At 41.9% G+C, this 18,479-nt stretch overlaps 1 protein-coding gene across 2 annotated transcripts; it reads left to right on the top strand.

Annotated features, from left to right (window-relative positions):
* Positions 1–87: 87 nt before the first annotated feature.
* On the top strand, positions 88–16,433 carry EOGT (EGF domain specific O-linked N-acetylglucosamine transferase). Of its 2 annotated transcripts, none has more exons than XM_085236196.1 (16): positions 88–515; positions 1,372–1,596; positions 2,440–2,540; positions 3,119–3,227; positions 3,317–3,411; positions 3,932–4,036; positions 5,174–5,280; positions 6,130–6,233; positions 7,900–7,992; positions 8,582–8,653; positions 9,151–9,237; positions 10,355–10,423; positions 11,705–11,766; positions 13,065–13,184; positions 14,120–14,222; positions 14,613–16,433. In XM_085236196.1, exons 2-16 carry the CDS (start codon positions 1,387–1,389, stop codon positions 14,757–14,759), a joined length of 1,584 nt encoding a protein of 527 aa, XP_085092322.1. In that variant the 5' UTR covers positions 88–515; positions 1,372–1,386; the 3' UTR covers positions 14,760–16,433. The 2 variants fall into 2 exon arrangements, with proteins under 2 accessions (XP_085092322.1, XP_085092321.1); XM_085236195.1 differs by lacking the exon at positions 88–515 and adding an exon at positions 544–700.
* Positions 16,434–18,479: the final 2,046 nt, after the last annotated feature.

The raw sequence follows: 18,479 nt of genomic DNA, 5'->3' as shown, positions 1-18,479 counted from the left end.
GGGCTGTGGGTTTTTCTTTTCGGTAGGTATGGACCGGCAGCTCTGAAGGGAAGATGCCGAGCATAGGGCTGCCCGATGGCTCCGTGTATTCGGAATTTCACTTCAGCTCCACGTGAACGAGTCATGGCTATTTGGGTTACAAGGGCCTGGTGTATTTATAACCGCACGGCGGTAATGGGATTAGGGACGACAGCGAAAATAGGGGCGAATTTCCTCTGCCGGCGGCAGGAAGGGGCAGCGCCTCCCGTGCCCCGCATCTCCCCGGGGAGGAAATGGAACAATGCGGCGCTAAGAGGCCGCGCTTCCTGCTGCGCGGCGGCAGGAAAAGGCCCGCTCCCTCCGCACGCTCCCGCTCCCCCTCCTCCTCCTCCTCCTTCTCCCCGCCCGCCGCCTCCAGGTGGGCCGGGCCGAAGCCGCGGCGCTGCCCGCGGGTGTGAAGGAGGGGCGCCGGGGCGGCGCTGCGGCGGCTGAGGACGGAGCTGCGGCGGCTCTGATGGGCCGCGGGGCGCTGAGCGGTGAGCGCGAGGCGGGGGATGGGCCGTGCGGGGCGGGGCGGGGCGCGTCCTGAGGGCTGCGGGGCGGGCGATCCCCGTCCCTCCTCTCCCAACCGGCGTCGGTCGCGGGATGTGCGGCCGCGCTCCGCTCCCCCGCCGTCCCCGTACGTCCGTGCGTCTGGAGCGCTTCTCCCCAAAGCCGACAGGTAACGCTGCCCGCGCTGCCGGGCTTTGGCTCTTCGGCAAATTACAGGGCAGAAAAGGGTTTTTAGACACGGGTGGGTGCGGCGTTTTTTTTTTCCGAGCGGCTCGGTTCGGGGATGTGTCGGCACAAGGTGACGTGCCGTAACGCAGCGCAGACCCGCGTGGTCCCTGCAGCCTCCGCGTCCCACCTCGTAACACGACGGCAGCTGCTGCTGCTGCTGGGCTCTGTTGAAGTCGGACCGCTTAGTGGTGGCTGCGCAGCTTCCCTTCCTCTCGTGCTTAATTTCTTCCAAGCCGGAGACTGTATTCTGTGCTAATTTTAACTTTTAAACTTTAGTTCCTCCTTTTCTCCTCTGGCGCTGTTCTCCCACCTCCCTTCACACTGCCCGCTCTGTTCTCGGCTCCCACGGCCGCGCTCGGAGGATCCCTCGGGCTCCAGCTAAAGTAAACACGCCCGTTTTAGTCTGTGGCAGTGCGTAATTAGCCGGTGATTAATGATCCCCAGATAATCCCGAGGCTGCACAATCTGCCGTCTCCGTGAGAGTTTACTTTCTGTCAGACAAAAAGGCCGCCCCAACCACACAAATGAAAACACTTGGAGTACGCGGCACTGCTACCCGGTATGCTTGAAATGTGCTCTGCTGCAGTCACGTTGTCTTTTTTCCTCATGCAGAAGCTGTAAGTTGCCATGTTCATCTTGCTGATGTTTGGATTGCTACTGCGAGAAATCCTGGCTAATTCCCGAGATGAAAATCTCACTGAGCTCAGAAGCGTTCTGGAAGAGCCCATGTACAGCTACAGGACTGTCAACCTCCCAGATGAGCACATTCCGTACTTCCTGCACAACAATCGGCACATTGCTGGCATCTGCAAGCAGGACTCTCACTGCCCGTATAAAGTAGGTTTGATTCGTTGTCGTTGTGGTTTTGAAGCAGTTTGTTGGTGGAGTTATCGTGGTTTCCTTGCCGGTGAGTTGGTTTCGTTGGGAATAGCGATAGGATGAGGGGGAATGGTTTTAAATTGAGACAAGGGAGGTTTAGGTTGGATATTAGGCGGAAGTTTTTCACTCAGAGGGTGGTGAGGCACTGGAACAGGTTGCCCAAGGAGGCTGTGGATGCCCCATCCCTGGAGGCATTCAAGGCCAGGCTGGATGTGGCTCTGGGCAGCCTGGTCTGCTGGTTGGCGACCCTGCACATAGCAGGGGGTTGGAACTGGATGAGCATTGTGAGCCTTTTCAACTCAGGGCATCCTATGATTCTATGAATAGGAACTGCAGAAGTGGTGAACCTGGGGATCGGGGCTGTGTGTGGCTCAGGCCAATTCCAGCATCTCCTGTGATGGAGCTGTGCTCTTTCTTCTCTGCTTTTCTGCAGCACTGCAGAACCAGCTCTGCTGGGTTTGCCTGGTGGTACTCTCAGCCCGGAGCACTGTGCTTTACGTGAGCTCAGCTTTGTTGTTGATAGCTGTTGGCAACCTGAGAACTTTGGGATCCTACTCACTGGTTTAGGAAAATTGGTTGTCCTGAAAAGAGATGTTAATGGCACAAATAACGCTGCTGTGCATGTGTCTCCTGTGGGCCCTCTGCTGCGTGTAAGGAACCAAAGTGTTCCCTCTGAAACAGAGGTCTGTTTTCAGGCAAAGTTCTTTATGCAAGATTTGAAAAACAAGATCTGTTAATGAGAGATGGTGTATAAGCTGACAGCTCTGATTGTTTGCTGTATTCATTTATTTTGTGTTACAGAAATACTTGAAGAAATTAAAATCCTGCTGGGGCTATGAGAAATCTTGCAAATCAGATCACAGGTTCAGTTACCCGGTGTGTGATTACGTAGAATCTGGATGGTAAGCTTCACCTTAAAAGTGCAGTATGTTCAAAAAGAAAAAGAACAAAAAAATGTACTGCTCACTTTTGTATCAGCTGTGAAGTTAACATTACTGTGGTCATTAGAGTCATGTCATGCTGTGGTCGTTAGAGCCATTAGATGGAGAGCTGTCCATCTTTGTACAGATGCACATATACACATGTATGTATACGTAATGTACATCTCTCAGTGTGATTTTCAGCTTTTTAAGGAAGAAAATCCTGTTTGAAATAATTCCTGCCACAATGTTTTCATTATCCTGATTTAGCCTTGCATTCAGATTCCTAAAATAACTCCGCAGTTCCTTTCCTTAGCTTTAAAAACAGATGAAAAAATGTTTAAAAGAATTAGAGCCTTTAACAGCAGAATTGCTTTAAATTGGCATGGATGTTTTCACTGAGGTGTAGCTGATAGGTTGCTTCCTGCTTTGCATCTTGACTGTCCATATAGTACCTGGCTGGCTTTTTTGTTCCCTTTCACTGGGGATAAAAAAAAAGAAGTTATCTGTTAAAGACATTAGTAGAATTGAGCCATGGCATTTTATTTTCCTCTCATCAGGGCGAATGACATCGAGACGGCCCAGCAGATATTCTGGAAACAAGCTGACTTTGGTTACATTCGAGAGAGGCTGAATGAAATGAAAACCCATTGTAAGCCTGCAGTAACAGTAGGTGTTTTCAATAGGTGTTTTGCTTTTCACTTTGTTTTAAACAGAATCGTTATTATCGATAAAATGTATTATTTTTTTTTTAACAGGGAGATTCATCTCTGACCTGTTCTCAGTTCCTTCAGCATTGCAGAGCAACAAACTTGTACATCGATTTAAGAACTGCAAAGAGAAACCACGAGAGGTCTGATTCTGTGCTGCTGGAGTAAAACTAAGAGGAGGCAGGGAGAGGGGCTCAAAGAGTTTGTTGAATGGAGCTGTGCGTGTAGCTGGTGTGCTTGTTGAGCTTTGCAGAGCCCGTGCTCAAAGGCATATTGCTGAAGCCATGAGATCTGTGTTGCTAATGCTCGACTGCTGTCTGCTGCTGCTGCTGGCAGAAGGGATTATTATAAAACTTGTTGTGTTTTTTGAGTGATGATGGGTGATTAAGACACTTCCTCCTCCTGACTGAGCAGAGGATAGTGTTTCTGTATCTTGAGACATTCTTTCTGCATATTCAGACACATCCTTTCTTGTTCAGGTGGTGTGCAAGGCAGAGTTGTTTCTGTATGAGGCACTGAGAAGAAAATACTCAGGTTTTAAATGTGTACGAAGCTTTGCTGACCTGAGACTCAACAACATTGCCTTGAGTATATAATCTTGATTGCAGAGCACTTGTGGCACTGTTGCACAAAGGCTGACAGACTTTTATTCGTTTGCATTAGATTCAAAGAAGACTTTTTCCAGAAGGGAGAAATTGGAGGTCACTGCACCCTTGACGTTAAAGCATTCTTAGCTGAAGGTCAACGCAAGAGCCCTCTGCAATCTTGGTAAGATTCACTTGTTGGGGCTGATTCCAAGTTCACTTCTCAATTTATCTTTTCCTTGGCATTAGCAGCTGTGTGTGAGGTGTTTCATTCTGGAATTGGTCGTTCCTTTCTAGGGTCAGTTTGTGTTGTTCGTATCAGATATCTCTATAACTACATCTATGCAGAGTGCTGTTCTGAGCTATGTTACTCTACAGTCATACCTTTTCTGCCTAATTTACAGCAGAAACAGACATGGAAGCATTTTGTAATGAGATTTCTAATGCTTAAGTGTTTCCTAACAATATTAGCCCTGTGCCTGGTTTGCCTATGGAAGGAGCCAATTCTCTTGTTGAGAAATACCTTAAAGTTGGCATTTGTGCTTTAGTTCTGGAAGTCCTGGTGACGTTGGGCCTGGTCTGGATATATATTCATACACTGTTCCCAGGGAGCCTGTATTTGGAATGTGAAATGGACAGCACTCTAGAGGCTGAGTAGGAAGTGCAAGGATGCTTTGGTAGTAGGTGGCTACCATGGGTTACATGTTAGCACTTCAAAGCTGAGCTGACAGCTAACTGATAAAGTATGAAGGAAGGGAACTACTAAAATGCCTTTAGGAATTAAGTTTTTATGCTTTTTTTTCATGTTTTCAATTATTTTTTTCCACTTTTTGGACTGATGGTCAATTTCAGTTAAGAAGAGCTGTAGAGGAAGAAAAGGCTTTTCTTCTGTACCTGCTGTTGTCATTTCAGCTGCTCATCCTTGTTTAGATCCAGGGGTAATAAATATTGCATCTGTATTCATTATTCTGAGCAAAGCATGAAATCTTGCTGAAATGTCTCTGGCAATGCAGATCAAGTTGGATAGACCCACAGATGTTTGCTCTGAGGCTCTTTGTTACATCTCTCCTGCCTTGATTTGTACATCAAAGATGCTGTTTGCTCCTGAGATCAAAGGCAGTGTTTAACCTCTTGGAGATCATAACCTGAAGAACCTTCCATTAGGATTTAAAATAATTTTAATTGTCAGACTCTATCAGATTTCAGCTGCCCTGTTAAATCAAATGGACTGAAAGGACAGTTACTGAATCTTAGGTGTATGAAATACACATGTTCTAATATGTTAATGACAAAGCATGTTCTCTGTGATTGAATCTTGTAGGTTTGCAGAACTCCAGACGTTTACTTCATTAAACTTCAGGCCCCTGGATGATGGCAAGTGTGATATTGTTGTTGAAAAGCCAACATACTTCATGAAATTGGATGCAGGTGAGCCTCTAATCCCTGGACACAAGTATCTTATCTTTTAAGCAAAGTTATTGTATTCCTCTGAACTGTAACTGGAAGAACTGCAGTGCTTTCAGCCTTTACCTTTGAGCAGGGTTGTCTATCTGCGTTAAAAAACTGATGCTGTCTAGCTTCTCTGTTTTATGGGGGGCAGAGGAGAACTGCTTTTTGACTTCTGATGGCAGCTCTTCTTGGGCAGAAGCTTTGTAACAGGAGCTGTGTGTATATGGTCCCAAAGCTGATGTCTGGTCTACGTTAACTCTTTGTTTCATGGTAGCTTTTTATGCATTGTGGTCTTAAGGTATTAGCTTAAGAAGCCAAAAGGGAACAAGAATGCTCTGGGAAAGAACCTGAGGAATTTCTTGGGCTTTGGCTCCTGTGCAAGTACAAGTTCTATCTTGTATTCCTCCAGACAGAGCTTCAGTTAACCTTAATAAAGAAGAACTAAGAGCAGTGCCAAAGGCCTGTTTTCTCATGTTTCCTGTATATCTAAATAGTTCTTATTAGAACAGCAGTTACTTTCATGTATTTCAGAAAGCATTTGCAGTTTATAGAGAGAGAGAAGTAGTACATGGAACTTATCTTTTTCTTTCACAATCTTTTTGCTGCTGTTCTGATTCAGTTGAGCCTTTCTTAGCACGTGTTTTGCTTCAGATCTCTTGCCTCTATTCCTTCCCTTTAAAGGTTTGCTTCTCTAGGGTGTATAAGAAGCATTCAGTCAGAATTAAGAGAAAACCAGTATAAAATGTGAGGTACTAGTAGAGAGAAATGCATAAACCACCGAGAAGTGGAGTAGCGAAGCATTTGCTAACATTTATTTCTTTTCCTCAGGTGTTAATATGTACCATCACTTCTGTGACTTCGTCAATCTTTATATTACACAGCATATTAATAATTCCTTCAGTACTGATGTCAACATAGTCATGTGGGACACTGTAAGTCCACGGTGCTTTTAATATACTTGTAGTGCATTATATTTCTGTCTAATAGAGACTCTGCAACTGTTAATAGCTACAGTTTAGCTTTCCTGAGTCACATGGAACTGGTAAGTTTTTGGATCATCTTAATACAGATGCATCACCCCTTAGAATAAATGTTTTTAAGCGGAAATATTTCTGCTTGTACTGCTGGATGGAAGCCATGACTTTTAAAGTGTAACAGTAGTTTTACTGACCTGTATTTAATTTGTACAGGAGTGTGTTACTAGTAAACAACTTGTAATATGCCAGACAATATGTATGTCAGGTTCAGAAGAACAAAGCTTTTGATGATATAACATTGTCCCACATCTGTTACCTTGTTCTCCTGTACTACTGTGTTTTCGTCCTTTGCATTGACTGCTATGACAAATATTCAGTAAAAAACTGCAAATATTTCATGCTTGCTGTTTAATGACAAGTCTCTTTCTTGGCTCTTTTTTTCCTTTTTTTAGTTCTCTTACATTTTGAAAGCTAAAATAAATGTGCCTGCCAGATAAGCAAGCTTGCTTTATAGAGAAAGCCGTTGTTAATCCAGCTCCAGTGGCTTTCTGAAAAGTTCAGCTGTGTCAGAACTGTAAATTACTTTGGAAAGAAACTCTTTTTTCTTATATTGCATTGCTGAATCAAATAAGTCTTTCAAAGTACCATTCAAAGTATGTACTGTAACAGCACCACCATTTTAAATGAGTCTTAACTGCTTGGTCTGCTTCAGTTCATTGCCATGGACAGCCAGATGATGGCACCAACTAACTGCTGATGAGCTGTTTATACCTATCAAATGATGGACTTGATCTTATTATTCATTCTCTTTTTTTTTTCTTTTCTTGATGTAATTAGATCTGGGCATACTTTCTAGCTACTGTAGAGTTGGTGCACTACTCTTATTAAACAGTAATGCCCTCTGATGTAGGTTAAACAGAGCAGAAAATGAGTAGGAAATCCACTGGGTGTTGATCTGCAGACTGTCTTTGCAACTGCAAGAAAGCAATGTTTCTAAAGCCCTCTTAAGGTGAGCAGATAGAGTTAGAGTGAAGTCCTTTCAGCATGTTTCCCAGTTCCCCCTTCCACCAAATCAGATCATTGCTTTCAGTTTGAGATGCGTGCACACAAGTTTGAGATGTGCAGCACACAAGTGAGCGTCCCAGAACAGAGGCAAATATGGAACAAACTTGCTATGACATTTTACTTCAAATGCTACTGCTGCACTTGGGTTCCTGTGTGGTTTTTAGTCTCAGGAGTCCAAGTTTATATCTTCTTCTCTCCTTCGATTTCTGTTGCTTCTGTTCCACTTGTGTTCTGTTGTCTCTGGGGAAACACCTTACACTTTGCTCCTAACTCAGATTCTAATCTGCTGCTGAAGAACTTGTCTAGATTGCTAAGTTACAGAACTGTTTTAATAAAAAATTAACTACCTGCCAGGTAATTCAAGTGCCTTTGTAGATGCAGTTCTAGGTATTCAGTAATGTGTGCCTTCTGTGCTAGAATGTCTTAAGTTCTGTGGTGGTGATGTGCATGTTAAGATTGTGTTTAAGCTTGTGTATAGAACTTCTAAATCATAAAGGGAGTTTTTATATGCATTTATGTCATCATTGTGCCTTTCTGTCCTTCCTTTCTGACACAGAGCTCCTATGGCTATGGCGACCTGTTCAGCGAGACGTGGAAGGCATTTACTGACTATGACATAATACACTTGAAAACTTTTGACTCTAAAAGGGTATGGAATTTCATATTTTGTCTTAATTCATAGCGACTGTGTAGCAGGAATGACTGCTTCTAAAGCTGCTTCTGGATATATATTTTTCAGAGGGGAGCACTGATGCTTTACATGCATGTTTAATTAGTGTAATAGGAGTGTGTTGCAAACAGGAGATATAGTTGTAACCCAATTCTGTGGCATGTCTGCATTTACACAGATGGACCAAATTTTTCTGCCTCTGAGAAGTGATATTTGTGTACTCGTTTCACTTGTGCAACACATTCAGAGCTCTTATCAGTCTCTTCAATCCCTTAAACTCAGTCTAAACTCTACGCTTCACCTGGTTTTCTTCTATTTAATTCAGGTTTGTTTTGTTTTTTGGGGTGTTTTTCCCCATTTGTTTGTTTTTTAGATGTCTTCCACATGTGAATCTGTAGCATCAGGATGCTCTTTGTTCTTCTGTTTTGCACAGTCAGGGAAGTGAGGATGTTCTGACAGGAGTGTGTAATTGCTGGCTCACTGCAAGCAGTGATCCCACTGAATGAGCATGGGACAAACCAGTGGAAGGTAACAGCACCGTGTAACTTTTTGTGATCTCCTTTTGCAGGTGTGCTTTAAAGAAGCAGTCTTCTCATTACTGCCTCGAATGCGCTATGGCTTGTTTTATAACACACCATTGGTGAGTCCTCCTCCATCCTCGTGGTAACTGCGTGTGTATATATGACACTGTGGAGTCTGAGCTAAGGAATTTCTCAGGTATCCAGCTGAGTTGTCATGAAGCATACTGCACTGAAGCTCTGTTTAACTTCAAATGATTTTCAAGTTACTTCAGCTAGTCGACAGTAACAGGTTATATGCAATCTTCTATCCCACTGTTCTTGCTGTACCTCTTTACTGAGGGGACACCATGAACTTTTGGCAGAGCACAAGAGCTTCTACTCTGACAGACTTTCCTGGGGTTATTAACTCATGTCTTTAGGCTATAACACTACAGAGAGAGCCACATTGCTTCTAAATGAAAGTGCTGCTTGCATTGCAGCAAATAGTGACGTGCTTAGTGCAGTGTGTGATACTTGGCTCTTGTTCCATATGAATGGCACAGGACTGATACAAGAGAGAGATTTTTTTTCTGTGTGGAATAACCTCTCATAGTAACGATTGCTTTTCTACTTTCAGATATCTGGCTGCCACGGTACAGGGCTGTTCAGAGCATTTTCTCAGCATGTGTTACACAGATTAAATATCACACAAGAAGGACCCAAGGTATGATAACTGAATGCTGAAACTGTAATACTGAGCTGACAGATCTTAGCAGAGAAACAACATCATCTAGCTGGTGTGGAGTGATTTCAGTGTGGAATGGGAGCACACAGTGCACTTTCTGGTGCTTCCAGTCAGTCAGTTTGTTCTGTAAAGGCTTTCAGCAAATATAAGGACAGTTGCCCAGTATTTCCATAGGCCAGGTCTTTAGAACATCTTCCTTTCAACCCTATGGTCTCCTCCCTACTTCTGTTCTCTGTTCCTGAGGTCTTTGTGTTCTTCCCTGCCAAGCAGTATGTGGTACATGATCTCTTCTGGAGCATGCTGACAAGAACTTGCCCTTGGGCCCAATAGGGAGGATCCCATAAAGCAATACAGCCAGCTTGTTCTCTGCAGGCATGCTCTTTATCCGTCCTCATAGGTACTGCTGAGCTCAGATCAGAGGAGAAGATGACTGAGTCTGGTCCTTCTATTCCTGCCCAGTACCGCCTGTCTGGCCATGGGCTTCTCTGTTGTACGTGCTGGTAGTTGTTGCAAATTGTTGCTGCATTGGTGGGTACAGCAGTCCTGAGCTTCTTGAAGTGTTTGCTAGGGAATAGCCTATGTATTATCATTGAGGGGCACGCATTCAAAGCACAGTGCAGACATTTAGTTATGCTTCTCTTGCTGACACTGATGGGAGTCATGCAGTTAAATCTCTTTATTTCACTTGGAACGTTCACCCCCGTGAGACCAATTAATTTATAAAGAGGTAAAATGGAGAACTGTTACAGAAGAAAAATACTTTTTTTTTTTTCTTCCATGAATCTTGTGCACAAACTGTCCTGAAAGCTGCTTTCAAAAACTGCTGTATAATGCATAACACAAAGACTCTCTTGTACGGAATAAAATAAATCTCTCAGAAGACACTTTATTATTTGTTAATAGTCAGACTTTCACAAAGTTTTTGACACTTTGAATCTGTTGGAAAATACAGTGTGAACTTTAAGGTGGTTCCCTCATCTATTACATGAGGAGGGAACATACTGCTCAAATAATTGCCAAAATTAAATATGGAAGTTGTGGTTGTGTTTGTGAGATCTGCCTCGCTGCTGATCCTCTGCTTCTCCTTTATTTTTAGGATGGGAAAATCCGAGTCACAATACTCGCACGCAGTACAGATTATCGGAAAATATTAAACCAGAATGAGGTGTGGCCCTTTTTATTCTTAAAACAAATTTATTGGAAGTTAAATGTTGCTCGTTGGATTGATTTTTCAGGCACAGCCAAGGCATCTGCTGACAAATCTTGGGCAAATGCACATAGTGCTAATATTAATTTCTTCTAATACGCCATTTATCCTGTCTCTGCTTCTGTACACCAGATGCTGAACCTTATTGCCCTTTTTAAAATTCCAGTGGAAGACTACAGATGTAATACTAAAAGTATTTCCTCTTAACAAACAGATGCTGCAGAGCTTCTGATGACATTAAATTATTTTGTTTTCAGATAATTCTTTTTAGTTTCTAACGTTCCCAGTGGTAAGGGCTCTAACAAAAGCTCTGCTACACTTGCAGATCAAAATATGTAAGCAGTTGTATCTGAGTGCATGCATTTAAAACTCTGAGTTTTCACACTGAATTGCTGTTTTGAATCATGCAGCTTAGTGGCTTTATGGTGAAGCTTTTCTTGTGATAAAATGATAGCATCGCTTTTTTATATAGCTCTCTTCATTCTTAGCTACTAGAGCCTGACAAAAATGGATGGGCATTATTATTCCCAATGTAAGGGAGAAACTGAGTCTTATTTCATGCAATAGCTTGGTGTCAGAGCAGGCAGGACTCAGATTGCCAGACTTGTGCACTGTCTGCTGCACTGACCACAGTGCCTGCTTATACCAGCTGTGCTGTGTCATGTCTAATAATGAGCATATAATGGAAAATGAGAAATTAATGTTTTCTTTACTGATCTTTTGTTAAGAAAAATACTTGTATCTCTCTCCCTGTCCTGCTAGCTTTTGAATGAAGACTTGGAAAAAGCCCTCTTAAGTTAGAAACCTGGGATCTGTTGGCTTTATTTCTTGTGTGAGTAGGAGTCTGACGTGGTCATATATTTTTGAAAACCCTTCTAGTTGCCAATTTGCTTCTTTAGTTATTGGAATATCTTTTGAAAATCCAATCTAAATTGTCACATCTTCATCAATTCCCACCCTCAGCAAAACTGATACTAGTTTGAGTGGCTTGGCGTTTGGCCCTGTAACCTAAAAGTCAGCAGTAGTCTCTGATTCAAGTCCCCTCTGTAATGGCTCATTTACTAGGAATGATATATGTATCCTAGATGAGAATGTAGAAAAGTAGGAGAACATCTCCTTTCTATGGCAGTGACAGTATGTTGTGTCTTCCTTGTTATAATTCCCTGGTGAGGAGTGGAGGGGAGGAATTAATTCAAGCAGAACACCAAATCACTGTTTTTTTTTTCTCTCCCCTCTTAGCTGGTGAATGCTTTGAAAACAGTGTCAACGTTGGAGGTCAAAGTGGTAGACTACAAATACAAGTATGTATGTTGCTAGAGGAAACTATGGCTACATGCTTTCTGTGGCTGGTGCAAGCTGTTGTCAGGCAAAAGTATCCATGTCCCAGTTTCTAAGCTGTGCAAAATCCAGGAACTGGTAGGAAGAGATGAATGTTTCTGAGGGAGTGGTGGGTGAGCTAGTTAAGCATTCCCATCCTATGATGGAGTGCCTAGGAATGAAACTATCCTGCAGTATGCTGGTGTCTTATTTTATATGACTCTTAATTTAGTAATGAATGATAACTCGACTTATTTGCTGCTCTGTTGGCCCCCAAAGACACCACTGAGATCATTTTGTGGTGCCTAGATATGCTAGGCACTGGGCCAGTAAGAAATGGCCTGAAAAAGAAGATCCCAAGTGGTGCATTTCTGCACCAGATGGCAGCAGCTCCTTTGTGATCAGTGGTGCTCTCACGGACCACACAGGAATAGTGAGGAACTGAAGCTTCGCCTAAGCAAAAGCAAAGCAAGGAAGTCAAAATTTGATTCCTTTTCCTTTGTCAATGACAGCATTTGAAGGAGTGAATAATACAGAAGAGGGTAGGCTTCTAGGCAGTCCCTCTGTTTGAAAGCATAACTGAGTGATGCTTCCAGAATTCCTGTACTTGTTGATACTGTAGTACCATGCACTATTAGAGATTTCTACAGCTATCCTGCTGCATCATCCCCATCACAATTAAGGGGCTTCCCTGATGTCTGCACTTACAGTAGTTTAAGCAGTTGGCATTTTTCCGTTGCAGTTTAAGCCAGCTTCTTTCTATTCTCTTCAAAATTATCAAAGAACTTTCTTCCTTTTTAATGTATGTACTGATAACACGTGAATGAAGCCTGCTGTGATTTCCACTTGTCAGTCTTCTCTCACAATTCTCACAATCTTTAGCCCATTATTTGCTTGTGTGCTCAGGGAGCACCTGGCTATTTAAAATAGTGTATTTGGAGGTTACATTCAAAGGATGGGAAAGAGGTGAGAATTTGAAGCAGGAACTGAAAAATAAAGGAAAAATTTGTCTCCAAACTGTGACAAGTTTAAACTTACCAGTGAAATTGCACCTTTGGAATAGGCTCTTGTTAATGTGAAGCTTTGAAACCTGTCTGCATTTCTTCTAATTCCATGCTGAGTTATTGCTTGCTGCCACATTTCTGATTCTTAGTACTGTTCCTTGAAAAATCAATTCTCCTTCAGTATTCCCTTAAGTTAATTTTGTGCTTTCTACACGTAACTGATTCTTACTGAGATGGGTAGGCATGCCACATCACTATTTTTGTTGTGTTTTCTGCAGGGAACTTGAATTTTCAGAGCAATTGAGAATTACACATAACTCTGATATATTCATTGGGATGCATGGAGCTGGACTTACCCATTTGCTCTTTCTACCAGACTGGGCTGTTGTTTTTGAACTGTAAGTGTTTCTCTTCTCTTTCCTTTTCTATTATGCACACAACTGCTAAAATCTGTTCATATATGTTAATTAAGCACTTTCCCCTTCTAGTATTTGACTACACATGTTTCACTTGTGTTGTCTTCTAGTCTTCATTTTTGACAGTCTCTCATAAAGTGAGCAAGCTTTCATTAACAAGTGATGGTGTAGCTATCATAAAAACTTAGCAAGTGATTTCTTAAGATGTTATGTTATCAATACGATGCAGCATTTTATACAACAGATTTCACAGATCAGATTCTGTCCATGGGTCTGAGGTACAGTGGTGTTTTGGTGATCTGATTATATAACAATGCACGTTCAGCCTGTTACAGGTCCCTCTGGAGGATATTGCTGCTCTCCTTTCCATACCTGGGAAACAAGCACCAGCTTGCTGGCCAAGCTCAGCTGAGTGTCGTTCTATCTTATCCAAAGTTCTCCACTAGTTCCATTTGAAATATGTTTTGTCATGAAGCTGGCTGTTAATAGATATTCCAGTTCTGTGGAACTAAAGAAAAATGCAGCATGCTTGTCCGAAGAGCACTGAATTTCCTATCTTGGGAAATCCCCACCTAATCCTCTGCAGCAGGGAAGGCTGTAGAGCTGCTGATGTGGTGTAATCTTGGCTTAAGAACATTAGGAAATGAATTCAGACACCTAGGGTCTTTCTTACATGCCCAAGAACTGCTGCAGTTGGGCTGGGAGGTGTCTGATGTGTCTCAATCTGTCTCCTTGAGCACATGTTAAGAACAGGTGGGCAGCCCTCGTTCTTCTCTGCAGTGGAGCAGAATTTGTCTGTGGTTTTGTTACCTTGGAATTGGACAACAAAGGTGTAGGCTTAGACCCTTTTTTCCTGTTCTATCCTGATTAATTTGAGCACGAACTGTAGGTGAGTGGATCCTTCTGCCTTTTCCTAGGTACAACTGTGAGGATGAACGTTGTTACCTGGATTTGGCACGGCTGAGAGGCATTCACTACATCACTTGGCGAAAAAGAAATAAAGTATTCCCTCAAGATCAGGTAATGATGGCCACTGGTGGAAGGGTGGGGATGTTTTTTTTTTGCTGTATTCATACTCTACCGAATGGATTTAAAGGCTAGTTTGTTTTACTTGTCTGTGTTCACATATTTGAAATACGATTTTCATTCTTGAGACCAAATAAATTAAATTCCACGTTGTGATTAAGAAATCGTTTGGTATTAATGGATGAGGGAAGAAGAGAAATTAATCCATTAAGCCATCCATTGCATTGCTGTTATGTGGTTACTTTGCTGAATCTTTTGCCTCAGAGCAGATCAGTGGATCAGAAATAATGTATTAATAGCACATGCTCCATTTTTTTTCTTGCTTTTGAATGGAAGACGTATGGGAACTTCTTCTGTCTAAAAGACCTTATTTCATTTTTTTAGGGACACCACCCAACGCTGGGAGAGCATCCAAAATTCACAAACTACTCTTTTGATGTGGAAGAATTTATGTACTTGGTGCTTTTGGCTGCAAATCATGTTTCACAGCATTCCAAGTGGCCATTTAGGGTAAAGCACGATGAATTCTAAATCAGACTTCTGACTGAAATATTATTTTTGAATAATACTCCATAAAATACTGCAACAACGTGAAGCAAAATGCTGGTGTGAAAGAAGTAAACCTCTACGAGGGAAATAACTCTTAATTAGTTTGTCAGAACACTTCAGGGCACCACACCTTATCTGTGTCATCCATCTCTTTAATTCTGGGTGTTTTCCTTAAATAAGAAATATTTATAGAAATTTTCCCTCCCTTTCCCCCTGTGTTTCTGCATTCCAGATTCTGAAATACTTGTCTTTGTAAAAAGATATGTCCATCCATTTCATTCACATTAGAGATTCTTTACGTTTTTGCATTTAAATTTAACTTTGACTCTTCTCCCTCTAGTTTTAGGTGCTAAAATGTAACAGATCTGCTCAGTAAGTTTTGTCAGTCTCCTTCTCAATGCAAGTAAATCTTTTCCTAAATGAATACTTACAAACTTCAGGTCATCTGGGTGTTTCCTACTTTGTCACTTAACTGCACTTCTGCAGTTAAAGAAGTTTTCTGCAGGAAAACCTATGCAAATTGGAAGAAAAGCACACACAGAAACCTTCATCTTTTTGAGGATGCTGAAGGGATTGGACTTCAGGGTTGTTTTTTTTAATGACAAATGATAAGGAATAAAGGGTGTCTTTCAGCTGCAGCTGGAAGGAAATGAAATCATGAGGAACTTTGTTCATGGAGTCATTAAAAGCCTCATCTATTTCTGTTTTTGTTTTCTTGAAATGTTGAAGAGTCAACTTCAGAAACTTACAAAAGTCCTTCCAAAGCCAATAGCATCGCTGACTCTTCTCACTGAAGCCAAAACTGAGTTTATAAAATCCCCCCTGATTTATGGGCTGATACAGTTTGGTGCTAAGGAGGAGAGGAGGGAAAGAAGGAAACAAACAGACAGAGTAGTTGCATTGTCTTAAGGGGATCCAGAAGGATGTGTGGAAGAACCAAGCTCAGTGAGATTTCAAAGGCAAAAAAAAGAAGAGTTCCCTTTTACACTATGGATTTTCTGAGAATGTATTCCCTTCCCACAATACATTTGCAGTATAATCAAACAGTTTCAGTGGCTTGAAGCAAAGCATACATTTGTATGCAGAAGCAAGGCGGTTACAGTAAATGTAAACACTCCACTGGTATAATTGTAGATATTATTGACTTCCATTCACCAGCAGTCGTAGGCAATTTCACAGAGAGTAGCTACACTCACTGACCTGCCTATCCTGGTAAAAATGACTTACAGTAAGCATAATTTTCATACAGATCTCTCGTGACCTTAAGCAGTGCATAGAAAAAGCTGATCCATCAGGTATATTAAGGTATTTGGTGCAATTTTTGGTGTGGCGTGTTGTGTTGATGGATAAAACTGTTTTACTTTAAAGAACCATGGAAGCAAAATTGCACTTATTTATATAGGGAGAAGGAAAAAAACTTTGAGAATATGATGTCCTGTGTTTATGTTTTGGGTTGGGTTTGGTTTTGTTTGTTTTTAAACCTTGTAGGATTTTTAAAGTAATGTACAAACTTAAGTCAGTAAAATGTGTGAGTGTGAAGAGGGGAAAACAACCCGACAAAATAACTGAGAATATAAAAGACATTTAACTATGAGCTGTGCACAGATGTATTTGATAACTTTTATAAAGAGACTTTTAATAAAAAATTAAAACAAACTTTTGGTCATGGTTTGTCAGGTCTTAGAAGCCAGCGTTGGAGCTACCAGTCGTTGCATAGTGTTGTCTCTTGGTTTCTCCTGCCGTGATAACCTGATGTCTGGAGATCCAAGCTGGTACTTGTTTCTTTAGCTGTTCAAGTAATTGTGCGAGGGCAAATGTTCTTGAATCTTTACAGAAGCAGCTAATGAGGAGCTTCTCTTTCATGCTGTGTTAGGACTCACTAAATCAAGAGGTCAACCATATGCTTGAATGCGTGGTGAGAGGCTGCGGGGACTTCATCCAAGGGTAAAATGTCCTGCCAGCATTCACTGGCTTCTGCACATTTGAGTGCAGTGTCAATAGTTGATACTGACAGTAGCCAACATATTCTTTAGTCTTTATGGTTTAATATTATGGGGATGAAAATAGTAATCTGGTTGATGAGCTTTATGAATAGTCCTAAAATTATCTTGGCAGTCGAAAGGAGTTCTGGTGGGTTGATGGGATTCTGCCAATAAATCCTCAGATTTGTGAGGATTGAGGGTCTGAAAGAGGGTCTGGGCCATCTCAGTCTGCCAGAAATTGGAATCAGAGGGAATCTTTGGGACTTTCTGGGCTATTTGTTCTTTAGGCAGGGTGCAGTTTAGGGCTGTATGTTCCTAACAGATTATAGGAGTTTTGCTCTTTGCTACTCTTGATTTTTGTCTCAGGATTACTGAAGAATTAAAATTGTGCTCAACAATTGCATCGGTGTGATGAATTCAGATTTGGCACTCAGTAAATGCTGCCAATCCTGAATACTTCCAGCATTGCAGTGTAATCTGAAAGTGGTTTGGTGTCTTTGTATTACCTCAGAAGTCTTCAAGATATGCTTATTTAGTTATATATTTTTTTAAGTTCTACAGAAGTTGAGTGTGAGGAGCGATTTGTGATGGGGAGGTGGTAAATCAGGGCTGGTAGGAATGCATTTATAAATATGGTTTCGTTTTTGCTGTTAATCTAACTGGTTCTACTATTAATGGGATCACTCAGGGTTTAAAATCTCTCCTGCTTAAAAAAAGAGGCAAATTAAAGGAAATGTTCTTGAGAGCTTTTTATCTATGCAAAACAGTGAAATACAAGGGGACATTTTTCTTTGGTTTCAATACTGAAGAATTGTTTCAATTTCCAATGTTTGCATTGAAGTTGTGCTCTCACTTCCATTCCTGTGAGCACATCTAATGGTTTGTGTTCTTATACTCTGTACTTTTAGGCTGTGGGTGTGATTTCCAGGTGTTTCCAGCTACTTCAGCAGTAGGTGGCACCAGAGCCCTTTCAAAGTTCTGGCTCTGCAAAGGGAATGGAATTTCAGATGCAGTCAGCTCGCAGAGGAACACAATAAAGCAATTGCTCCTGCAGGTGATGATTTTGTTTTTCCCTCCTGTTTGTGGAAGTGAATGCCTGGAGAAAATAATCCAGGGAGATTTTAGCTTTTAGCATTGGTTTATTCAGATGCTATAGTAGCAGAATGTTTTTCCTTCAAATTTTCTAGAAGCCAACTTGGTGTCAGAAGAATAATTTTCAGTTGATCTTTTGTGGCAAAGTAATGTATCTCATTTTCTCTTAAAAGTAGGTTTTGTGCCCAAAACAGTGCTTTTTAGCAGTTGACACAATTCCTGCTCTGATGCAGCCTTGGGTTTCATGTATGCAGTGGCATCACCCACTCACTGTGTGTGTGTGTGCGTGCGCGCACCTGGCACCAGTGGAAATGCAGACGGGTGACACTCAGAAACCTGTAAAATAAAATGCCAATGGGCTTTAATTTATTAAAAAACAATTAGTTTGAGGGCTTTGTGCAGGAGCTGCCCTGCCCTCACTGTGCAGCTCTGGCTTTGTAGGATGCCAGGTAGGAGGGCGTGAGCGCGGCGGTGAGGGCGGTTGGACATCATTCATTACCCCATCAAGGACTCGGTGCGTCACTCAGTGAACAGGCGTGTGCACTGAGCTGACAGCTCCCAATTGTTTCTTCACCAATTACCACGCCAAAGCCTTGATAGTGTAATGAAATATGCCTCCTACCTATCA

Source organism: Meleagris gallopavo, chromosome 14 (assembly GCF_905368555.1).
Source record: "Meleagris gallopavo chromosome 14, MGAL_WU_HG_1.1, whole genome shotgun sequence".
NCBI lineage: Eukaryota > Metazoa > Chordata > Aves > Galliformes > Phasianidae > Meleagris > Meleagris gallopavo.
This window is presented reverse-complemented; position numbering and strand designations above follow the sequence as displayed.

What these genes read in the sequence shown, in the direction of transcription:
- EOGT (XM_085236196.1), top strand. Translation starts at nt 1,387, where the DNA reads ATGTTCATCTTGCTGATGTTTGGATTGCTACTGCGAGAAATCCTGGCT. An exon ending in ACTCTCACTGCCCGTATAAA is followed by an intron (nt 1,597 to 2,439) that starts GTAGGTTTGATT and finishes TTTGTGTTACAG; the next exon opens with AAATACTTGAAGAAATTAAA. An exon ending in GATTACGTAGAATCTGGATG is followed by an intron (nt 2,541 to 3,118) that starts GTAAGCTTCACC and finishes TCCTCTCATCAG; the next exon opens with GGCGAATGACATCGAGACGG.